The sequence below is a fragment of the Medicago sativa genome, chromosome 7 (assembly GCF_051527215.1).
Source record: "Medicago sativa cultivar Bolivia chromosome 7, Bolivia_mono, whole genome shotgun sequence".
Classification (NCBI taxonomy): Eukaryota; Viridiplantae; Streptophyta; class Magnoliopsida; order Fabales; family Fabaceae; genus Medicago; species Medicago sativa.
In genome coordinates, this window is record NC_140755.1 from 76,102,629 (window position 1) to 76,127,227 (window position 24,599).

A 24,599-nucleotide genomic window follows, 5' to 3' on the forward strand; every position below is an offset into this window, starting at 1 on the left:
CCATTCCTTCCAACAACAGAATCATATAATCCGCCAATCCACATGCGTAACATAGACTTTACAACTCTTGACCAATATGCTGATCGTCACACACCGTCAATTTCAACAGGTGCAAATATTGAGAAAGGGAGTTTGTTTCACAACAAGGAAGAATGTGTGTTTTCAATCAAACAATACCATATCAAACACGCGTGGGATTATATTGTTTTGAAATCTGACACCACAAGGTTTGTCATTAAATGTGTAAATTCAGTGTCCCTTCAAATTGAGGGCCTCGTTTTGGAAAAGGAATGACATGTGGAAGATTTCAACTATCGATGCTCCACACATTTGCACATCCACCGCCTTGTTACAAGATCATCGCCAACTAGACTCTAGTCTCATATCTCAGAGCACTAAGTCCCTAGTTAGCAAAGACCCGTCGATCAAAGTGAAGACTATAATTGCACACATCACAGAAAAGTTCAATTACACCACGACTTATAGGAAGGCATGGTTAGCAAAAAACAAAGCAATAGAAGATGTGTATGGGAATTGGGAGAAGTCATATAATGAACTTCCACAATGGTTGTCAGCCATGAAACAATATCTTCCAGAAACTGTCATTGTTTTGGAACCTAAACCTTACAAATTCAATGGTCAAGTGTTGGAAACGCACAAGATCTTCCATCGTCTCTTCTGGGCTTTTCATCCATGCATAGTCGGTTTTAATTTTTGCAAACCAATTGTCCAAGTTGACGGTACATGGTTATATGGTAAGTACAAAGGTACTTTGTTGTTGGGTGTTGCACAAGATGGTGAAAACCATATCTTTCCCATCGCCTTTGCACTTGTGGAAGGTGAGACAAAGGATGCCTGGAGTTTCTTTCTGAAAAATTTGAGAAGGCACGTCACACCACAAAGAGATATTTGCTTGATTTCAGATAGGCATGAATCAATAAAAAGCGCATACAATGATCCGCAAAATGGTTGGCACGATACTCCAACAACCCATGTGTACTGTATCCGGCACATTGCACAGAATTTTATGCGGGCGATCAGAGATGGAGAGCTTCGAAAGCAAGTTGTCAATATGGGTAATAATCACACTCTTATTATCATGAATTCTACATTTTTTTTATAACTTATCTAATTATTATTATTATTATTATTATTATTATTATTATTATTATTATTATTATTATTATTATTATTATTATTATTATTATTATTATTATTATTATTATTATTATTATTATTATTATTATTATAATAATAATTTTGCAATGTAGGTTATGCATTGAACGAGCCTACATTCAAATATTACCGCAACAAAATCCGAGGGGAAAACGAAGAAGCTGTGAAATGGCTAGACAAAATACCCAAGGAAAAATGGACACAGGCATATGACAAAGGTGTACGCTGGGGTCACATGACCTCTAACCTTGCAGAGTCGATGAACAATGTGTTCAAGGGTATTCGCAACCTCCCTAAAACTGCTTTGGTCAAGTCAACCTATTATAGGCTTGCATCACTTTTTGCAGAGCGAGGAGAGAACGCGAATATCAGGTTAAAGACTAATCAAGCTTACACCGAGCATTGCATGAACACACTTAAAGCCGAAGTGATTAAGTCCCACACTCACGAAGTCAATCAGTTTGATCGAGAAATGCATACTTTTTCTGTCCGCGAAACTGTCGACCACAAGGAGGGAAGGCCAAAGGGAACTTTCAAGGTCGACTTGCATGCAGAGTGGTGTGATTGTGGGAAATTTCAGGCTTTCCATATGCCTTGTTCACATGTCATAGCTGCTTGTTCTAGTTTTAATCATGACTATCGAAGATATATCCATCCAGTTTATAGCAGTGATCATGTATTCAACGTGTACAATACCAGGTTCGAAGTAATTCAACACCCTTCATATTGGATCCCATACGAAGGGGAAACTCTCTGCCACGATGAGACAATGCGAAGAGTGAAAAAAGGTCGTCCAAATAGTACTCGCATTATGACTGAAATGGACGCGGTGGAAAGAAATCCAAGAAAATGTGGAATGTGTCGTGAGACCGGACACTCACGAAAAAATTGTCCTCTTACTAGACAAAACTAGTTATTTTTGTGTAATTGATATTATATTGTACTATCTTTTAATGTAATAAATATTATTGTAATATTCTACTAAGCATTTTATTAGATTTTTTTTTCCATATTTTAAATATGTGTTTTTATGTTAATTAAAATTGATAAAATAAATAAATAATATAAAACAACAAAAAAAAAAACAAAAAATGTAAAAAAAAAAAGAATTAAAAATCCTTCACGAGTCCGCCATTTGATATGGCATACTCATGGCCACAAGTCTGCCAAATGAAATGGCGTACTCAAACTGCATCCTCACATCTAGGGCATTTTGGTGTTTTTTTTTTTTTTCAAGTAGGGCATATTGGTATTTAAGTTTCACAAATAGGGCAGACAGAAAAAAAAAAAAAGCCTGACTAGGCAGTTTGTGATAGAACAAAACAAGAGAGGTGGCACCTAATGGATTATTTATTTATATATGTACCATAAAGATTTTGCTAAATCCGTATCGCAAATCGCAATTCAGGAATATGGACAATCAATCAACACCAAAAGTACTTCAATCAAAGGCAACATACAAAACGAAAATTGCTATTGTCTGCCTATCGCACGTGCAATCGCAATCGTAAATCGCTAGAATCGTAAATCGCCGAGAGACTCTTATTCCACCATTACCAACTACATACCCTTTTAGGTTGTTACACTTTTTGCATTCGCCGAGAGATTTTTTTTTTTTTTTTTTAAGTTATAAGTTTTAAGCTATAAGTTAATGGAACTAATTTATTAAAATATGTTATAACCTAGTAAAAATAAGTTATAAATTCGTAAAGAATATTAGCAAACTAGTTTTTTTTTTCTTCGGCATATTATGGTAATAATATTTTAAATTTTTAAAGTTTGATAGAAATTTAAAGTTTCGTCTAATCCTTCCAATTCTTAGTGGAAACTATAGTAATTTAAATTTAATTTGGCATAAGTAAAATATATCAAGTATTAATTGTTTGAATTACAGGTCAAAATTTGATACTCTTGATTGAAATCCAAAATTTAGAATTTTAATTAGAAATTTATGTTACAAATTTATTTAAAAAAGTATAGAAACACAATTAATATATCATCATTTTCAAATATAAAAACAACTTTGAATATTAGAAAAATCATACATAATTTATTCTTCCTCATTCTCATGTATATTAAATAATTTAATATTTTTCAATTCTCATGTATTAAATACAATCTTAAAGTCATGTATATCAATCATCTGAATATCACCAACTACATGCATTTTTTTTAAGGACACCAACATGTATTCTAGCATTATGTCTGAAAAATGACCCTGTAAAATATAAAACATATTTCTTCTTATTTTTTACCACCCAATATATGTGTAGTCTAAAAATGTGACCTATATGTTGATTTTTTGACTATTTTTTTCATACATCTTTAGCACGTTAAAATATAGTTTTACATAAAAAAATTAAATTTCTTCGACCAGTGATAAATTAATTATGAATTTTTATTCCCTCATAATTATGAATTTCTTAAACAATTTATAATTAATTTGTGTCTCATTTAAAAACTACAAAATTTTATTGTGAAGGTTCTTATCATGTTCTAGTCATGCCTACAAAATTAGGGAACTAAATTTGACTTGTGAGTATATGCTTACGCGGAACAAAATTTCAATTTTGCACGTTTTGATTGAAAAATCAAAATAAATTTAAACGACTTCAAAATGCTATGAAACTTTACGGATCCTTTTTATGTATTTTTATAGATGTCTCTGCAAATAATGAACTCAAAATTCGATTTATAGGTCCCGTAGTTTTATTTTTTGAGTTTTTGACACTATAAAAATTCATAATTAATTTGTCGTTTTTCGAAAATTTATAATTTTTTCTGTGTAAAGCCATATTTTAACGTTCTTAACTCGCCTCTTTTATTTCGATTTATGACTGTTTATATATTATGTCACATGTGAATTGGCGATAAATTTTTTGCCCGGGCTCCATAAATTTTCTGGCTCCGCCATTGAGTGTGAGAGATTTGCACATGAATTTGAGTGCATCTATACATGGGCAAGAAAGAGAGTGAGTCTTCAATAAAAAAAAAAAAAAAAAACCATGTTTGATATTCATGATGTGGTCCCTTGTTTAGTACTTTAACATTAAAGACCTTTTTTTTTGAAGTATTGGAGGAAAATGGAATTCAGTGATATATGATATTATGGTACGTTGTTGCAGCATGTTTGTCCTTTTCACAAAATAATTATTTGAATTTGTAGTTTGTTCATGTGCAGCTGACAGAATTTTCATGCAAAAATGTGTGCATTATTTTTTTTCTTCTACTCATCTCACGGCATAATAGAAAAGAAAATGGTTCATGTGCAATTTTATAACTATGATCGAACTCATTCTTATGACCATTGTAATGGTAAATACTTGTTCATTAATCTACCTTGAATTTTAGTGTAGCTTCAGCGAAAAGGGAGAAGTAAGTAGTACTCTTGGGTGGATTCCCAATGTGAATTCGTTTGTCATGTTTGCATGTAATATTACTGATTCTCATGTTATTGATGCCAATATAGATAGTCTATTTTAACAGGATTTGGATTCTCCATCTTGGAATTTTCATTTGAGAGATTTTGGTAGAAATATGTTGTTATGAAACATGGCATCCATTGATGAAGGAGAGAAAAGTTTGTGAATTCTTTCTATTGATGGAAAATGAAATGTTACAATATGAGAAAGTTAACCCTCTTATGGGGAGGTTACACCTATATATACTAATAGGTAATAATATTTAAATCTTCGGCATATTATGGTAATAATATTTTAAATTTTTAAAGTTTGATAGAAATTTAAAGTTTCGTCTAATCCTTCCAATTCTTAGTGGAAACTATAGTAATTTAAATTTAATTTGGCATAAGTAAAATATATCAAGTATTAATTGTTTGAATTACAGGTCAAAATTTGATACTCTTGATTGAAATCCAAAATTTAGAATTTTAATTAGAAATTTATGTTACAAATTTATTTAAAAAAGTATAGAAACACAATTAATATATCATCATTTTCAAATATAAAAACAACTTTGAATATTAGAAAAATCATACATAATTTATTCTTCCTCATTCTCATGTATATTAAATAATTTAATATTTTTCAATTCTCATGTATTAAATACAATCTTAAAGTCATGTATAACAATCATCTGAATATCACCAACTACATGCATTTTTTTTAAGGACACCAACATGTATTCTAGCATTATGTCTGAAAAATGACCCTGTAAAATATAAAACATATTTCTTCTTATTTTTTACCACCCAATATATGTGTAGTCTAAAAATGTGACCTATATGTTGATTTTTTTGACTATTTTTTTCATACATCTTTAGCACGTTAAAATATAGTTTTACATAAAAAAATTAAATTTCTTCGACCAGTGATAAATTAATTATGAATTTTTATTCCCTCATAATTATGAATTTCTTAAACAATTTATAATTAATTTGTGTCTCATTTAAAAACTACAAAATTTTATTGTGAAGGTTCTTATCATGTTCTAGTCATGCCTACAAAATTAGGGAACTAAATTTGACTTGTGAGTATATGCTTACACGGAACAAAATTTCAATTTTGCACGTTTTGTTTGAAAAATCAAAATAAATTTAAACGACTTCAAAATGCTATGAAACTTTACAGATCCTTTTTATGTATTTTTATAGATGTCTCTGCAAATAATGAACTCAAATTTCGATTTATAGGTCCCGTAGTTTTATTTTTTGAGTTTTTGACACTATAAAAATTCATAATTAATTTGTCGTTTTTCGAAAATTTATCATTTTTTCTGTGTAAAGCCATATTTTAACGTTCTTAACTCGCCTCTTTTATTTCGATTTATGACTGTTTATATATTATGTCACATGTTAATTGGCGATAAATTTTTTGCCCGGGCTCCATAAATTTTCTGGCTCCGCCATTGAGTGTGAGAGATTTGCACATGAATTTGAGTGCATCTATACATGGGCAAGAAAGAGAGTGAGTCTTCAATAAAAAAAAAAAAAAAACCATGTTTGATATTCATGATGTGGTCCCTTGTTTAGTACTTTAACATTAAAGACCTTTTTTTTTGAAGTATTGGAGGAAAATGGAATTCAGTGATATATGATATTATGGTACGTTGTTGCAGCATGTTTGTCCTTTTCACAAAATAATTATTTGAATTTGTAGTTTGTTCATGTGCAGCTGACAGAATTTTCATGCAAAAATGTGTGCATTATTTTTTTTCTTCTACTCATCTCACGGCATAATAGAAAAGAAAATGGTTCATGTGCAATTTTATAACTATGATCGAACTCATTCTTATGACCATTGTAATGGTAAATACTTGTTCATTAATCTACCTTGAATTTTAGTGTAGCTTCAGCGAAAAGGGAGAAGTAAGTAGTACTCTTGGGTGGATTCCCAATGTGAATTCGTTTGTCATGTTTGCATGTAATATTACTGATTCTCATGTTATTGATGCCAATATAGATAGTCTATTTTAACAGGATTTGGATTCTCCATCTTGGAATTTTCATTTGAGAGATTCTGGTAGAAATATGTTGTTATGAAACATGACATCCATTGATGAAGGAGAGAAAAGCTTGTGAATTCTTTCTATTGATGGAAAATGAAATGTTACAATATGATAAAGTTAACCCTCTTATGGGGAGGTTACACCTATATATACTAATAGGACTAGTACTCCTTGTAACTAAACTATGTATCTCTAATAGTCCCCCTCAAGTTGGAAGGTGTTCAAAAAACACATCCAACTTGAAATGAGAAAATACAAGGAAAGATGCCGGAAATACATCGGCTAAGAAAAATATCAAACAAGTGCTCATCCAACAAGAAGCAACCACAACTCAAGGTTGAACCAATTGAAGGAAGGAGCATCAAAGCAACGCGTAACCACCATCCGGTAGAAGCCAATATCAACAAAGCCAATTAAGGCACAACGCTTAACCATCAAGAGTGTTCAATCACTCAAGATAGAAGCACAAGACAAGAAATACAAGGATATCCAAAAAACAATGATGATATCCAAAAAGAAGTGCAAGGAAGAGCCATAGTCTACAATGGAAGGAGGTCATATACAAGACCAAGGTTCCAAAGATAAAAGTGATGCCCTTCCAATGCCGAGCCGAGACAAGAAAAACCAAATGCAAGGAAGAGCCAGAGTCAACAATGGAAGGAGGTCATATGTTGAACAAACTTCACACCAAAAGTACCATGAAGCAACAAGACCAAGCTTCCAAAGATAAAAGTGATGCCCTCCTATGCCGAGCCGAGACAAGAAAAAACCCAAAAGTAAGCATAGCCATGTGATGTGTCTTCAAACCATAGAAAACAAATCCATGTTGATGCATTCAAACCATAGGCCAAAACCAATGCTTCCAATAATGAAGCACTCCAAACAACGATCCAGAACAAAGAAACCGAGGAAAAGTAATCAATCCAAGAATCTTCCAACAATCCAAAACGGAGCAAGAATCATAAACCTCACCAAATACCAAACCAAGGCTTCCAAAACATATCCGAAGCCACCAAGAAATGAATAAAGAATTGCCACTAAAGCATGAAGGTTGGTCACAATTTCAGCCTCACAATTGCATTTGTTCCTTTCACACAAAATATAGAGAAACCATCTGAACAACTTGGAGTGTACTAAGAGCTTCTTCAATTACTATTGAAGAATGCTTGACCATATCAATCCAGTACCACTATCAGGGGCAATATCTCACACTTTGAACCAAATTAAGCTAATCCAAGAGAGACAAATATGTTCCCTTCCTGAAGACACTTATAAGTTTCAAAGTTCCACATCCACATGAGTCAAGTGCGGTGATCATATATCACAGTATTGGGAACAACTTCATAACAACAAACCATGTAGTTCACATCAAGGCAATTCAATCTTCATGAAAAAGAAAATGACAGCACTATCTTTCATTTTTATACTGCCTGTTCTAAGAAATGCTCCATTGGCAATCTCAAATCCAATCAACAATAGTGTATTGCATCCAAAATCTCAAAGAAAAATTGCAACAAGCGTATTGCATATGCATGGTTATTACTTCCACTAAACCAGATGCACAAATCCAAAACAAAACAATCAAATCACCAATTAAACACTTAGAGAACTTGAATATGAACTGCAATATAAATTTTTGGAGCATAGGCAGAAAGACACCAATTGAAGAGGTAGGAACAACCATATCATAAGTCTAGAACACTTGAATGCATCCAATCCCAACAAATCAATTAAAGAAAGCAAGATCAAAAGCTGATTCAACAAAGCTTGGAAGCAATAAGCTATTAGCAATCCACAATTGATCAAAGTTGCTGAACTCTCACAACTTCAGTTGCACCAGGAACTGTTGCTATCAAACGGACCTCAACACCAATATGTCTTTCAGTGAGGACTTTCCACAAACACCTAGTGAGCAATATAGTCACATAGTGCAATGTCGACACAACACGATTCTGAAGACTGAATAGTCAATACGACACAACTTTAAAACCAGGAAGAAGTTGGAATATCAACGATGCAGAGAATCGATGCGAAAACGACTCCGACTTGAATCGAAAAATATGGTAAAGATGAGTCGCAAGACGAATTCGAATCAAGAATTGGAATCGAAACTGGAAATTGCGATCGAGTAATAATTCGATCAAGACTTTTGAATCACGCATGAAATTGAATCAAAACTACCAGAACAAAGTAGAACGAACAGAGGAAAACACGATGTGGTCGAAGTAACCGAAAATCGAAACTGAATTGCGAAAACACAAAATTGAAAATCGAATTGAACATGAATTGTGAATCGCCCATGAAATTAGATGAACATTGAACAAAAAACAGAACGTGAAACCTAGAATTTAGGGGAAAGTGATCAAAACGAGATCTAGCCGAATTAAGAGCAAAATCGCTAGTGAGAAGACTCGAAAATCAGAATTGAAGCAAAGAAAAACTATGAAATTGAGATAAAACGAAAGAAAGAAAGAAAGAAACGAACCAGGATTATGCAGAAGAAAAGGCGAGAAAATTGAATTGTTTTCTCGAGAAAATGAAGAGAAAGAAAATTCTAGAAAGAGAAAGAAAAGGAAAGGAGAAGGAGAAAATTGAATTTTCTCGAGAAAATGCAGCGGAAAAATCCTTCAAGGAGGATACCAAATTTGCTCTGATACCATGTTATGAAACATGGCATCCATTGATGAAGGAGAGAAAAGCTTGTGAATTCTTTCTATTGATGGAAAATGAAATGTTACAATATGAGAAAGTTAACCCTCTTATGGGGAGGTTACACCTATCTACAATATAAACAATTGAGACCTTCTTTATTCTAGAGTACACGTGGCAGTTTATTAGCCTAATTAACATTTAATAATTTTCTAAGTCAACTTAATTCAAATCAACTAATTCAAATTAAAATCATTTCATTTGATTTCCGTTTAAAGATGTCGCCAATAAAATCCATTTAATAGGTTTTTATTATTAACTTTCAACCTTTCCAAAAAATTATTAACTTTCAAATTTCAAATGTATTGTACATTATTATTTTAAGTAATTAATTTCAAGTTTAATGCACAGGTCATGCCTAGAAATTACAGCCTTTATTTGCTGAGAGCATTTGAACCTAATAATTTTTTTTAATATATAATGCACATATTGTCAATAGTTTTGTACACAATTTTGATTTTGATTTTGAAGTCTATTCACATATCCTTCTTTCTTTTTTTCTGCATGGATATTTTACTCTTTTTATTTGTTATGCCTCCTCAAATTTTGATTTTGAAGTCTATTCACATATCCTTCTTTTTTTTCTGCATGGATATTTTACTCTTTTTATTTGTTATGCCTCCTCAAATTGAATTCATTAAGAGGACACTTTCATTTTTCCAAAAAGGAGAATGAAGGCAAAAGATCTGTGTTTAAAATCAAAGCGAAGTAGAGAAGAGTAATATATGAACCCCTTAATAAGGCCGCTCCTTAGAAGTAGAAAATGATCATCAAGAATATACGATTCTGCAAGGTCAAGGGAACACAACCAAGTCCCTTTGTATTCTTTACTATCTATTTCTTTTTAATTACAATTTAGTGATTTACTACTTTTTGAAATCTAAGAAAATTTATTTATTTAAATATTGATTTGTATTTTAAACAATTTTCTTTTGCTGCAATTGTCGAGGCCCAATTTTTATGTCCGTTCGGATTGCACCTCTTTGTGAAATTTGAATCTTTTAATTGTTTTTCTGGTAGAATATTATTGCTATTTCAATAAATCGATATTTTTTTAGAACCATCGATTTTAATATTATTAGTTTTCCATTCGTCAAAATATATTATTCTTTTTTAATTTGTTTGATTTGATGTAACATAAATACAGTTTAATGTAATTCATTCATTTTAACATTGTTAAAGTAAATGGAAAAGATTTTTTTCAAAAAAAAAAAAGTAAATGGAAAAGATACAGCCAATCTTCATTTTTTTTTAAATTGTCTTTAGCCAAGTTTTTGCACAGTAATACAATATGATGAACATTCAAATAATGGTTCATACAGGATTAATCTGAATTTTTAGTTCTGCACAGGTTAAGATTTATGAATTGAAAAAATTTCCATCAAACATTTATATTTATCTATTCATATATAGTGACACATATTATTGGACACAACTTGACTTTTTCCGCAAAAGAGAATGAAGGCAGGAGGTCTATGTTAAAAATAAGAGAGAAGTAGAGAAGAGTGATCTATGAACCCTTTAAAAAGACCACTCCTTAGAAGTAGAGAAAAATCATCAATACTATACGGTCTTCCGCAAGGTCCAGGGAACACCACCAAGTCCCTTTTGTTTTGTTTACTATCTTTTTAAATTACAATTTACTATTTTTTTTAGGGAATTTACTATCTTTTTTAATTCTAGGAAAATTTTATTTATTTAAATCTTGATTTTCTATTTTGAACAATGTTCTATTGATGTAATTGCCGAGTCCAAATTTTTCTTTGTGTCTTCATTCTTGGATTGTTTCTCTTGGTGAAATTGATTCTTTTAATCGTGTTTTTGGTATAATGTAATGTTGCTGTTTCAATCTTTCGATTTCAATAAATCCTTTTTCTTTTTGTAGAACCATCCATGTAAATATTATTCGTTTTTTAATTTGTTTGATGGAAGATAATTGCAATTTAATGTAATTGATTCATTTTGATAATGTTAAAGTAAATGGAAATGATCCATCAGATCATCATTTTGATAATTTTCTTTAGCTAAGTAACTGCAGGGTGATACAATATGACAAAACATAAATTTAATCTAAATAATTTGGGATTTTTGTCAAAAGAAAATCATTTAATGTCTAATCTTATGTGGCTTAACGTCATATGTGTCATATTTCTAATGATATTGATACCCATTAAGCTAAAACAAATTAATATAAATTTAAAAATATAATTAATGACTCATATGAATTAAAAACAAAAATATTTCTATAAAAGGAATATAACGTAAATACTATAAATAATTTAAAGGAATCACTTTTTTTTTTAAATCTGGCATTTACAATATTAAAAAGTAAATGAGAATTTTTATTGGCATTTACTTTGGAATTTAAATTTTTGCAAAACCTTAAATAAGGACATTTAGTCTTATTTATATCTTCTTTCTCTTTCTCTTTTTATTTGTTTTTTGTTACAAATTCTTTCTCATTTCTATTGTTGGGGTTTTCTTCTCTACCAAAATAAATTTCATAGCTTCTATTGCATTCTTCCTTGCCCTTTCTTGCATTTTCTCTTTGATTTCTTTCTCTTTCTTTTTTGAGGGAGATTTCTTTCTCTTTCTAAAATTTTCATTTCTATGGCTTTTACTTTTTCCATATATATATGATGTCTAACTTCCAATTTGTTTTGATTGTTTTCTTTCAATTTCATGAATGAAATTCTATGGTCTATATTTTTTGTATAATTTATATTGTGGTGCATTTATCGATTAATGTTGTTTTAAAACAAAATACAATTTAGTCATGTAATTAACCACACATTTAGCATTTTGACTTCTTCATGCTTTTATTATGGTATGGTGCATTAATACTACCAACAAATGAAAATGGAATTTAATCAATGCATAATCAAATATTTAAAACAAGTTTCCATTTCAATGGCTGTGCATATGACCTTCATTCTTATGTACATATAGATATAAAATTTCAAAATTTCAAAATCTATATTAGCAGTATAGAATTAAATTCGATACTCCATTTCAACCACATCTAATCTAATTGACTCTGGTTTTAGAAATTTATTTGATTTCCAATGCTTTTTTTTGTTACAATAGAGGAAAAAAGAGAAGAAAGAAAACCAAAAACAAAAGGGCACTACTCCCTAACAAATACTACACCTCATGCATTAGCAAGGAGCAGATTATACAAATTAATCGGAGGTTCATATAACGTCACAAACAGATAGTTGGACTGCACTCTATCTTAGCAAGAACATCTGCATGCATATTACATTTTCGGAGAGTATAGTAACGTCACAAACAGATGGTTGGACTGCACTCTATCTTATTGTAGTCTTAATGAAATTCATTTGCATAAACTACTTAATTTTTATGTATAGTAACTAATTGATTCGTTAAGCATCCATCTGAGGGTACCGTTATAGAATACAACAGATGTAAATATATTTGTTTCAGAAAACCAAGTTTATATTAAAATAAGATGTTAGGAGTTCATATGTCATGTACGTTTTTTTTGGTACAACATAAGACATGTACTTTATGTGACAAATAGAAAAGCGAGTCGTATTTGAATCAAGTCAGTGATATTGATGAGAGCATTTACATTTTTGTCAACAGTTTGTCACTGAAATTTTCAATTGAGTTTGACAAGATTTACTTTGTATAGAAAAAAATGGTGAGTTAGTTCAAACATTGGACTGTCATACAGGTTAGTCTACAAATATATTTTGCACTGCTAAATGAACTACATAAGAAAATAAATGAAAGGCAAATACAGGGTGTTCATGGGAGCAATGTTGTCATTAGTGCCGGTACCATGGAATAGCGTAGTGGTGGTAGGGTTCCGGCAAGATGCTTTTGACTCACAAGTTGCCGCTAGCAATAGCAGTGTTTGAGGTTGCTATTTGCTGCCCCAAACCTCTGTCACATCTGACTTTAGGGTTTCAAGGTGAAATTTCTCAAATCATTTTTCTTAAAACCGTTATCTTTTTTTAAGGATGTACATGTCAATTCGAACCCTTTTTATGTTCTAATTTTATTCCATTGTAGGATCTTTAATTCTTAGGTATGAAAGAATCTTAAATTTTGATATTTTGATATTTTTTATTTTTTATGTTTACTTTGTACTATGTTTTTAGTCTTTGAAAAAATGGCTACCGCTATACCAGTGACGAATCTAATCGAAATTTTACGAGGGGACAAAATTATATAGAAAAAATAAAAAATATTTTTACGATTATTATCTTTACATTTTTTTTTATTGTTTATAAAACTATGTGTGTAGTTACTATAAAGATTGAAAGTGTCAAAACAAGCAAAATAAATTTAAATATCAAATGATATTTTTGTCTTTCATATATCTGCTAATACTTTTCGCAAATAAACTATTTAGGGTAACTAAATCTACTTTATTAGTGTAGCAAAGTATAAAAATACACTAAATTATAAAATAATTAAATGAACTAAAGAAAATTGGGTAGCCAAGGCCACCCCGACACGACAATACCCTCCACCCCTGTATACCCTATCACATTTTAAGAGTCGGTGTTATGCAATGTTATATGGGATTAAAAACATAGCATGGGGAAAGAAAGATAATAATGTGATTTGAACATAGAGCATCTCCAATGGAGAGTCCTTTACTTAACATAGACCTAAACCTAACAAGGACCTCTTTGAAGGAAGAAAAAGTTAGTATTTATTAGTTACCGACCATTATATAAGGACTCTCTCTTCAACAAATAACGGCTCCAACAATCATAATAAGAAATAATGTAGATAAATGTCAGTTCTACCATCTCAAATTCATGTGATTTTTACTCTTTTCAATTTCTTTTTATTTATTTTATAAATGCACACATTAAAGTACATATTAGTCGGATCAATTTAAGGACTCTTTTTAATTTACTACCATTTGAATCATTGAATCCTTATTCAAAATTTTCTTAAAAAAATTATAAATAAATGATGTGTACATGTGAGACTCAGTTAAAGATTCTTTTTAGTTTACTACTGTTGTCGATGTTCCAAATAACCTTCGCTAGAACATACGGTGAAATTAACATTCACTAGAAGATTGTATCTACGAATATAGATATATGGTGGATTTGGTTAGATGTCACATTTTCTCTCTATTCAATGTTGTACTTTTGACTACCTCTGATCGTTTTGTTAATATATCCAAATTCTGATATAAGTCTGCTATTGTTGTGTCTTTGCACGGTAATAATGATAATGCAACATATGGACAATGAAGTTTGTTGTTTTTTTTAACATCATACATTTTTCATTGTTGATTTTTTTATTTAAAAAATTTTTCAACCATTTTTTATACCAACACAATCTTGAATAATTTCTAAAAAAATTAATCCTAGAGATTGAGAAAGAATATTTGATTCCCTTAAAAAAGAGAGAAAGAATACTTGAGCTCGATTGTTGTTTGTAAATCAAAGAAAAAAATGGTATACACAGGGAGTAGTTTACTAACGAGTTTTTGAATGACATTAAGTGTTTATGTATTTCAAACCACAAGTTGAGGCTTAAAAAACGATGCTATGCTAATTAGTTTTTGAATGAGATAAAGTGTTCAGGTATTTCAAACCACAAGTTGAGGTTTAGGAAAAGATGCCTATGCTAATGAGTTTTTGAATGACATAAAGTGCTAAGGTATTCCAAACCACAAACTGAGGCTTAAAAATGATGTCTTGCAATGCTAATGAAAAACATTGATCGGATAGGGTAATAGTCAATGATTTGGCCAAAAACTTTATTACGGCAATTCTCATACCGAGAATGAATATGGTACAAAGTGGTGATGGATTAGAAGACAATACAATTATGCAACACACTTGCATGCATTAACCAATAATTGTCAAGTTACCTAATATAAAAAAATAATCCAATTCATTCTTACATATCCATACCTTCAATTTCAAACAATTAACACAAACTTTGTTGTCATCGTTCAAGTATATTTGGGTTGGTATATCCTGTTTTGTTTTTGTAACAATATTTGAGCTTGATTTATTTCACACACAATTTTGCTATCAATATGGCTCAAATAACAATCAAATATTTTCCCTGGCTTATATACTTCACAAAATACATTGTATTTTTATTTTCAATTTTTATTACAAATGGTCAATGTTAATTATTATAAAAAAAAAGATGGAATCGCAGATAACAATTCTTACCCGTGCTTGGCACGGGCTTCATACTAGTATATACTAATAGGACTAGTACTCCTTGTAACTAAACTATGTATCTCTAATATATGTACCATTCAATCATGTCTTAATGACTTTGACCGCATGCCGTAGAGATAAATGAGTGGTTAAGATTTGACTGTACATAACTTTTGTTGCAAGATATATTTTCTTATTTTAACTTGTGTGCTACATTGTGAATGTAGGGAATGTGTTGGTTCTTGGTTTTGCAAACCTAGTAGCAGATGCAATATCAATGGGGTTTGGAGACGTAGTGTCCACTAGCTCTGAGCGGGATCTGATAACCGAGGAAAGGAGATCTAGTGACAGAATGGGATGTTTTGAATAATAGGGGAAATGAACAAAGAGAATTAGTCCGGTATTATCAATCTCTTGGAATGGACTACAATGATACAACCGCGGTACGTATGAGAAAACATTCATTTCAATAAAATTAGAAAAAAAATTGTACTTGTTTCAAATCTTCACATATTTTCATCTTGTTTAGATAAACAACTTAAGTATTTATTTATAGCATATATATTTATATATAAACTACTTCTACATCAAAAGATAACATAAACTAAAATTGTTTTCCTAGAAGTTATAAGCTTGCCTTGTTTCTGCCCTTGGACTTGCTCTTCTTGGTGTGGCAAGGGCAAGGATTGCTGGTCAAAATATGATGCTCACCACAGCTATTACTCTTTTCAGTGGTGTCATAGCAGGAGCTGCAGCTTATTTAGTAGGGTGGTTGCTAAAGCATATTGCAGGACTAGAAGGTTAATAAACTATGGCTGAATTAGTAGCAATGAAGGTAATAGGGAGTGATTAGCAATACCATCTTTTCTGAAGAGACTTTTTCTCGCAATGAATGATGTATATAACCTTGCCTTGCCTAATCACCTTGGACAAAGTCCAAATTTTGTACATGTCTAATATCCATCTTTTTAGGCAGGTTATAAATGCATTGAAAACTTATCATAGCTATAGCTATAGTTTTCCAAAAATCTAATGTATGCTAGGAAATATCTAAATTTATTAATAATTTTTAAAAATAATTAGCATGTTTTTGTTTTTCAAGCTGTGATGGTCATAGGTTTGGCATTTCTTTAATACCTAATAGACAAAGGAGCCACAAAAGTGAAGAAATAATAAAGAAAATTCACTCTCTTTAGGCAACATTGTTTGGTATAACCAACAAGAATAAGTTCATTTTTTAAGGGCATACCAAAAAGAGTATAAGAATAATAGATGTGCCAAAATCAACTTTCCACACTAAGTATTGAATCTAAATAACACTTCAGATAAAAGTAGGTATGACTATGATCAAAGTACGAAATAAAATTTGTTTCAAAACTGTTTACTAGTGTAGGATTATTGATGAACCGAAGGTAGGTATTGTTAATTGCTTAAAGAAAAAATAACAACCCCAGAATTTTTATCTGATTTAATATTTTACTCTTTTAAAGTAAGATGACAGAGGTAAAATTGAGAGAATATTTTTTGAAGTTATAAATTTTAAGCTATAAGTTTATAGAACTAATTTATCAAAATTTGTTATAACCTAATAAAAATAAGTTATAAGCTCATATAGAATTTTGCAAACTAGTTTTTTTTTCTTCTTCGGCATAGTATGGTAATTAGGGGATAAGTAAAATACATCAAGTATTGTTTGAATTAGAGATCAAAGTTTGATACTCTTGATTGAAATCTAAAATCTAGAATTTTAATTAGAAATTTATGTTACGAATTTAATTAAAAAAAGTATAGAAACATAATTAATATATCATCATTTTAAAATATAAAAAAACAACTTGAATATTAGACAGATCATACATAATTTATTCTTGTCTTAAAGTCATATATATCAATCACCAAAAATATCACCAACTACCAGGGGCGGATGCATGTAGGAGCAATGTGGAACTATAGCTCTACATGCTTTTCCCTTTTTTTTTTTTTTTTTTTAAATATACCCTCCGGTCATTATTATAAGCAAAAGTTTACACTTTAGGTTCATTCAACAATTAATGATATATATGGTCTTTGTTGTAGGTCACATACATCATTCAATGAATGAATCTAAAATGCAAACATTTGCTTATAATAGTGATCAGAGGGTATATTAAACAAAAGACAGATGTGTGTCTCACTCTCTCTCTTTCATTTTCTATTCCAATTTCCTTCCTGTACCGTAACTAAACACGCCCCTTTCTCTCTTAAATTGCAATCTCTCTCAAAGGTAATAAGTGGAAATGGTAATAAGTGGCTGGGTCAAAAAAGCAATTTTCTTTGAGCATAATGATATTTTTTGGAGATATATACAGTCCATTCTGGCTTATTCTCCACTACTCCTGTCTCATACTGGGTTACTGAAATATCTTTCAATGAACATAGGCTATAACCTGAGATAATCACCAAAAAAAATTATGACAGTTTTGAATAATAATTTACAAAAATTGTGGAAGAAAATACTACCTTGTGAAATGAACATAAGGTAGAAAACTATACTAAGAATTATAATGGTTGAACTAGCCATCTTTTATTGAACAATTGATAATGCTGCTATAATAAGAGTTCTATGAAGCTGTTATAATGTATCCCGATATATATGTATTTTGTATTTGTTTATGATGTAATGACTAGTGATATTCTTGTTACTTACTTGTAACAATGATTGTGTGTTTTACTTTTATATGATGAAGAAATTTTTTCCCGTGCTTCCTAGAGACAAAGCTAATTCTTCGGCTAGTCAAGAACCATCAAATACTCGACATCCAAGTGAACCACAAAATGAAGTTACACCTAACTCGGCCAATGAGGGTATTCAAGTTGTTGATTACAATTTGTTGGAAACGGATCCAGGACTTAGGTCTCCAATTTCAAGCTATCATCCTAACATCCAAGATGAGGTACGTAAAGCTTACCTTAAAAAAGGTCGTTATAAACCTAGCAATTTCGTTTACCCTTGGTCTGATCATGGTAGACAAAGACGTAGATTTTGTAAGAATTGATTTAATTTGTATGATTGGATTGTATGATTGGATTGAGTATAGTGAATCTAAGGACCTAGAAATTTTAGCTCCACGTATAATGAAAGTCTGGATCCGCCCCTGCCAACTACATGAATTTTTTTTTGAAGGGCACCAACTACATACATGAAATCACCAACTACAATTAATATATATTATGTGTAAACATATAAAAAATTGATTATTAAATAAATCATGCATAATTGATTCTTCATCATTTTTATGTATTAAATATGACTCTCCTCATTTTCATGTATTAAATATGACTCTTGAGTCCTATTTAAAACTGACTACTAATTGGGTTATATATGAGAATGAATATTATACATACGTTTGAAAAATGAAATGATTGTAAGTTCTAGTCCCTATTAAATTTTATGTTTATTTTGTTTCATATGGAGTTTTTTATATTATAAAGGAATTTAACTAATTTTTTAATTGAATATTTAAATAATATTATAAATTATAAAAAGAAAAAATTGTAATTACAACAGTTCACAGTTTACAATAGTTCTGTATTTTTTTCTTCAAACTTCAAATATAATATTTGATTATTTTTTAAACAAATCGTAAATTTCATCGGTTACTGCTTTGGACTTACACAAAGAATACCATAAACATCAATTATTTCATTTATTTCTTATTAGCATTTAGACGGAGACTCTCGTGCTCTCATATATTTGTTCTCTTCTTTTCGCGTTAACATGCGTAAATTGTGGTCGATGATTTTTTTTTTTGACAAGAATCGATGATTTTTTATTTTGATTAAAATTATAGGTATATATTTTTGTGACTTTTAAATTATAACAAACCATATTTATCTTTTTCTATGACACAAAAAATATAACACTTTTATTGACAAATTTATTTAAAGATATAACTAGAAGAATGAAAAGCCAACATGCACAAAACCTCGTATCCCTTTATAAATTGTTCTAGATTTAAATTGTTAATTAAAAAAAACGTTAAATCCTTCTAAAATTGAAACAATCCCACTGCGATAATAATGATATTTTTTTTTTTGAATAAGTCTGCGATAATAATGATATTGAACGATATAAAAAGAGTTTATTTTCCTTAAAAAAAGAGAGTTTATTTTAATCTTTTCACTAGTATTGGATAAATTAGCTACGAAAGCATAAAAAAAATCACTTTTTTGAATATTGTTTGACACTAACCATTAATCTCTTTGAAGTGATTAAAACATTTAGACATTTTCTTTAAAAAAAAAAAAAAAAAAATTTAGACATTTAAGAATAAAATATCGATTCCCTCGTTTGGCGTACTATTAACCGTACATATAGACATATATTTGGCTAAATATAAAATTCTTCAAAGCACATTTAACATAATACTATTAATAACACATCCTTATTAAGCCCGTGTTATATTGTCGGGTTGTTTAGAATTGGCCAGCACAAATAAGTCTTCACTAACAAATAAACCCTTTATCTAATTGTGTGCACAAATAAATTCTCCTTCTCCGTTTTTTTCATACCATCCAAATCTTCGCAATTTTTCGTTGTTCTTTCATTTCTTCTTATATTGGCTGTACAAAAGATGGACGGGATGATTTGACATGCGTAATCCAACCGCACCACCGACTGTACGATTTTGACAACAATGGTTGTAGTGGTCACTTTGGGCACGTTAACACTGCGTCGCACTACTCTATAGCCTATTATTCCATCATATTAGGGCGTTTATATCAAATTGGGTTTTTAACTTAGATTTCTATCCAATTAGGAATGAATTACCGTTTCTCAAAAGTTAACATGCAATGTTTATCAAAATTTAACGAAAATCATTAGCTGAAAATTGAAGATTTAATCTAGAAATTCATACCTCAGAACGAAGAAGAAGATCGGAGTGAAGAGAATACGAAGAGAAATCGGTCGTTGAACTCTAGCTACGTGTGAGAGAAATGTGTCGCACTGCTCTATAGCCTATTCTTCGATCATATTAGGGCGTTTATATCAAATTGGGTTTTTAACTTAGATTTCTATCCAATTAGGAAATGCAATTAGGAATGAATTACCGTTTTCAATCAGGAAATCAATGGTGTGTTTTTTATTTTCTATATTGAGAGCATGATCTTGATCCATCAACCCCAAACGTTGTCATTCAAATTGTTACATTGTCTTCGCGATAAGCAAGCACTAGCGAAAAGACGGGCACTCACGTGTCCGTCTTTCCGCTCTTTTTATTGCGCTAACGTTTGAAAATTATTTACCATGTTTTTTTTATGAAATTTTGATTTGTATTAAAACTAAAAATATAAATGTTTGTTGATTTCAAGTTATAACAAACCAAACTAATCATGATTATTTATTTCAATGACACCAACAATATAACAAAAAAAAATAATCTAAATTCTTTTTTTAATGACATCAACAACAATCTTTATTGTAGAAAAAGTTGTTTAAGGGTATAATTGAGATAATGAAAAGTAAGTATAAATATGCTCATATAGTTTGTTACACTTTTTAAATGATAAAGGAAAAAAACCAAACATATATATATTCATATCGTGTTTTTTACATTTTGTTAATATCTAAACTTATACTTATCTATTTGTTACAAGTGTTTTTTGTATTCAAAATTGAGGAAATTTTTGGAAAGAGAAAAAGTCATCTCAAAAGAGCTGAAAGGGGTGTTTTCTTTATATATATATATATATATATATATATATATATTATAGTATAGATTATATTGACCAGGTTAATCACCGGTCCGTTTTTTAAAATTATGGATAGAATACCTATGTCTACATCATTGACAGGGCCGTTCCGATAAAATTGAAGGCCATGATCAAATTTTAAAAATGGCCCCAATGGAAAAACAATATTTTTTTAAGCAATAGTAATCATTCATTTAAGGTGTAAATAACATGAAAAATGCAAGTTTGTATGGAGGAATTAACTAACTTGTGTTGAACTTCACTAACCACTAATTGTTTTAATGTTAAAATTTGGGTTCATAATAAAAAGAAACGCCAAAAACTTAAAATGAATCATCAATTTATTTAGTGCAAAATGAATGTTAAGTATATTGGTTGTTGCTTAAAAAAGCGTCTTTGTTATCTAAATAACGACAAACTAGTACTAATATAGGGAAAAATAGTAGCGAATTCGCACTAGCATGTATGATTAAACTTAAAACAATAGAAAAAATAATTATTATTTAACGGATTTAATTTGTGTTGTTAATGGAAACAAATGACAAAAAATTCAAGGTATATAATAGTTTTTTACATTCATAGATAACTCTAAAATTCATATGAGATTGTAAATTTGATTAAAAAAAGAAAGAAATTGTAATGGCTTAATAATTGTGTATGTAGTTGAGACTTTTATATTTAGTTTAAATTTACACAAATACCCGAGATTGAACCTCAAGATCAAAGACCCAAATGCATTCTATTTTACCATCAACCATTACAAGATGTCTATTGATTTTTCATATTTTATTGTTTATACCTAACACTATTAAATGCTATATTAAAAAAAAAAGTTGAGGCTCGTATAATTATGAGGCCCGGCGTCGTAGCTCGTCTTGCACTTGCTATAGGTCGGGCCTGATCATTGACAAGTTGGTCTTCCACCAAGAACTCTTGTTTCACTAAGACGTATTTTTTTCTTTTACCATAAAAAAATATAAAATATAAATAAAAAGGAAAATATCTAGACAGCCTACCGCCCTACCCCAAAACACTCACAAGGTTACAACATTATACCATCTCATTTTTGCCTCTTCTATCCTCATACTACAAAGGAGACAATGAAAATTACTCCACCATTGCATCAGTTGAAATTTCAGCAGCATGAACATCAGATTTTCTTTTGTTCTTCCCTTTGCCCTTGAGCTGTTCAAGTTTCAAGCCCTTTTTTTTCAAGTGAAATTTAGCTGAAGATGCAGCACTCTTATCTTTGGTTTCCCCTTCTGCAACAGCCATTTGAACATCTTCCATGCTAATCAAGCCACTCTCTACAGCATCTTTTTGTTCACGACGCCATTGTTTGAAGAGCTTGCGCTTGCGTTTGCCGGATAGATTAACAGGTTGCTTTCTGATCTTAAGCTTGCCGGTGGTAGGGTTACCGTGAATCAATCTCTTCCTCTCAGCAACTAAAGCCGGTTGCTCTTCTTCTTTTCTGAACAACGTTGAACTTCGCCATCCCTGCTTCCTCCCTCAAAACCCTCTGTTTCACTAAGACACCACCAATATGTGAAGAAGAAATAAATTAGATGTGTAAAATACAAAACGAGAACAAAAATTTCCTTCAAACTAAAATAAAAAAGAGAACACAAATTAAATAAACTCACCGGTATTTGCATATTTAACAATTGTCTCACTTTCATGATCATCTAGAGGTTCATCGTCATGACCACCACTTTGGTTAAATATAAAAGGAAAAGATCATTACTTTTTCCACCCTATGTGTATCTCACGCGCCCTATTCGGATTCTAAAATCTGAAACATCTTAACGTGTTTTGGAGGTTTTTACTGGGTGATTATGTTGTTCTGATTATATAATATGAACTGCATAGTGCGCTTGAAAAATCAATAGAGTGAGAAAGGGAGTCGGGTAAAAAAATCACTCAGGCCTCCTCCACCGTTTGTTTCTCTTGGGCCTCCCTTGCCATTTGCATCCAGGCCCTCATTTAGCTCAAAGATAAACCTTAGAGGCTTAGACAATATAGTTCAGAGTGCGAGAATCACAAAGAGAAACGAAAAGAATGCAATGAGTTTTTCTAATTTCGTCTTTGTGGCCACGAAAAACCTAATTTTATAGGGATTTTGTATTATTGGTAAGGTTTGTTCAATATAACATTAATAGCCGAATGTTTCAATATATCACTCTCTCCGATATATTTTCAAATATCAGAAGTTGAATATTTTTATTATTTGCTTTATGTATTCTCATCACTAAAATTTTGAGTTACTCTAGTTATTCTTCAATTAACAAAAATACCCTTTAACCCTTTTTAAATTTTTGACTATTACCCTTTCATTTTTATTACTTATCTTCATCTTCTTTTGTATTCAATAAAACCATAAAATACTCACTCTTTGCATTTTATATTTATTCCTCTCATTTTTCCTCTTTATTTGTCCTTCTCTTTATCTTATTTTTGAACTCAAACTCATTTTTCCGTGCTCATTGCATGTGTTCCATTTTTTATCACAAATTCTATGTGTTCCAGGGGTAAACCGGAAATGGCCTATATTACAAGGGGGTAAAACACTATACCTTTTTTTTTTAATGTGGGAGTGATATACGTAAACTCACTTCTCATACATCCATGTGAAATGAGTTAACATAAACTGACATCACCTAATATGTGAATTTTCAGGTTGAATACGTTAATTCAATTGACCTACGTGACTTATGTTGAATATATAGCGTCTTGGTTGCTAGATATGGTGAGGAAGGAGGGCGCTTGAAAGGGGATGGTAGGGCTGGTTTTTCTTGGTGGAGAGATGTGGTGGGGATGCTCGGTGGGATGGGATTAGGTATGGGAGTTGGTTCGAAGATAATCTACAGAGGGTAGTCGGTGATGATGCTAGTACTTATTTTTGGAGAGATAATTGGGTGGGTCATGTTCCTTTGTGTGTGGCAAATAGGATGTTGTGGGGGGGGGGGGGGGGGGGGGGGGTAAAGCTTGGAAGTGGAGCCGAAGGTTGTTTGTGTGGGAGGAGGACCTTGTTAGAGAATGTTGTACTGGCATCAAAATATTATTTACAGGACAATGTATCAGACATGTGGAATTGGCTTAATGGCTATTTTGTCTGAGAACTTTATCATTTTTCGCAGCTGGGGAGGCGTCTAGTGATCATGTGGAAATGAATAATATAATTTTCAACAACAAAGAAGTTTAGCTGCCCCAATTGCTACGTAAAATTAAGCCGCAAACTTTTTACTAGTTGAAGGCAAAAAAATCATAATTTTGCTTTTGATTCATGTTTGGTGGTTTAATCCCTTATTGTTCATGTGATAGATTGTGTAGCTTTTCTTG

The 24,599-nt window shown here is 30.9% G+C and overlaps 1 protein-coding gene and 1 pseudogene across 1 annotated transcript; one reads left to right on the forward strand and one right to left on the reverse strand.

Moving 5' to 3' along the window:
* The first annotated feature begins 256 nt into the window (after nucleotides 1–256).
* On the forward strand, nucleotides 257–2,174 carry LOC146908582 (uncharacterized). Its single transcript, XM_085727068.1, has 2 exons — nucleotides 257–1,076; nucleotides 1,272–2,174. Exons 1-2 carry the CDS (start codon nucleotides 296–298, stop codon nucleotides 2,087–2,089), a joined length of 1,599 nt encoding a protein of 532 aa, XP_085583194.1. The 5' UTR covers nucleotides 257–295; the 3' UTR covers nucleotides 2,090–2,174.
* Nucleotides 2,175–22,323: 20,149 nt separating this feature from the next.
* LOC146908583 (uncharacterized) lies at nucleotides 22,324–22,776 on the reverse strand (annotated as a pseudogene).
* Between the last annotated feature and the right edge of the window lie 1,823 nt (nucleotides 22,777–24,599).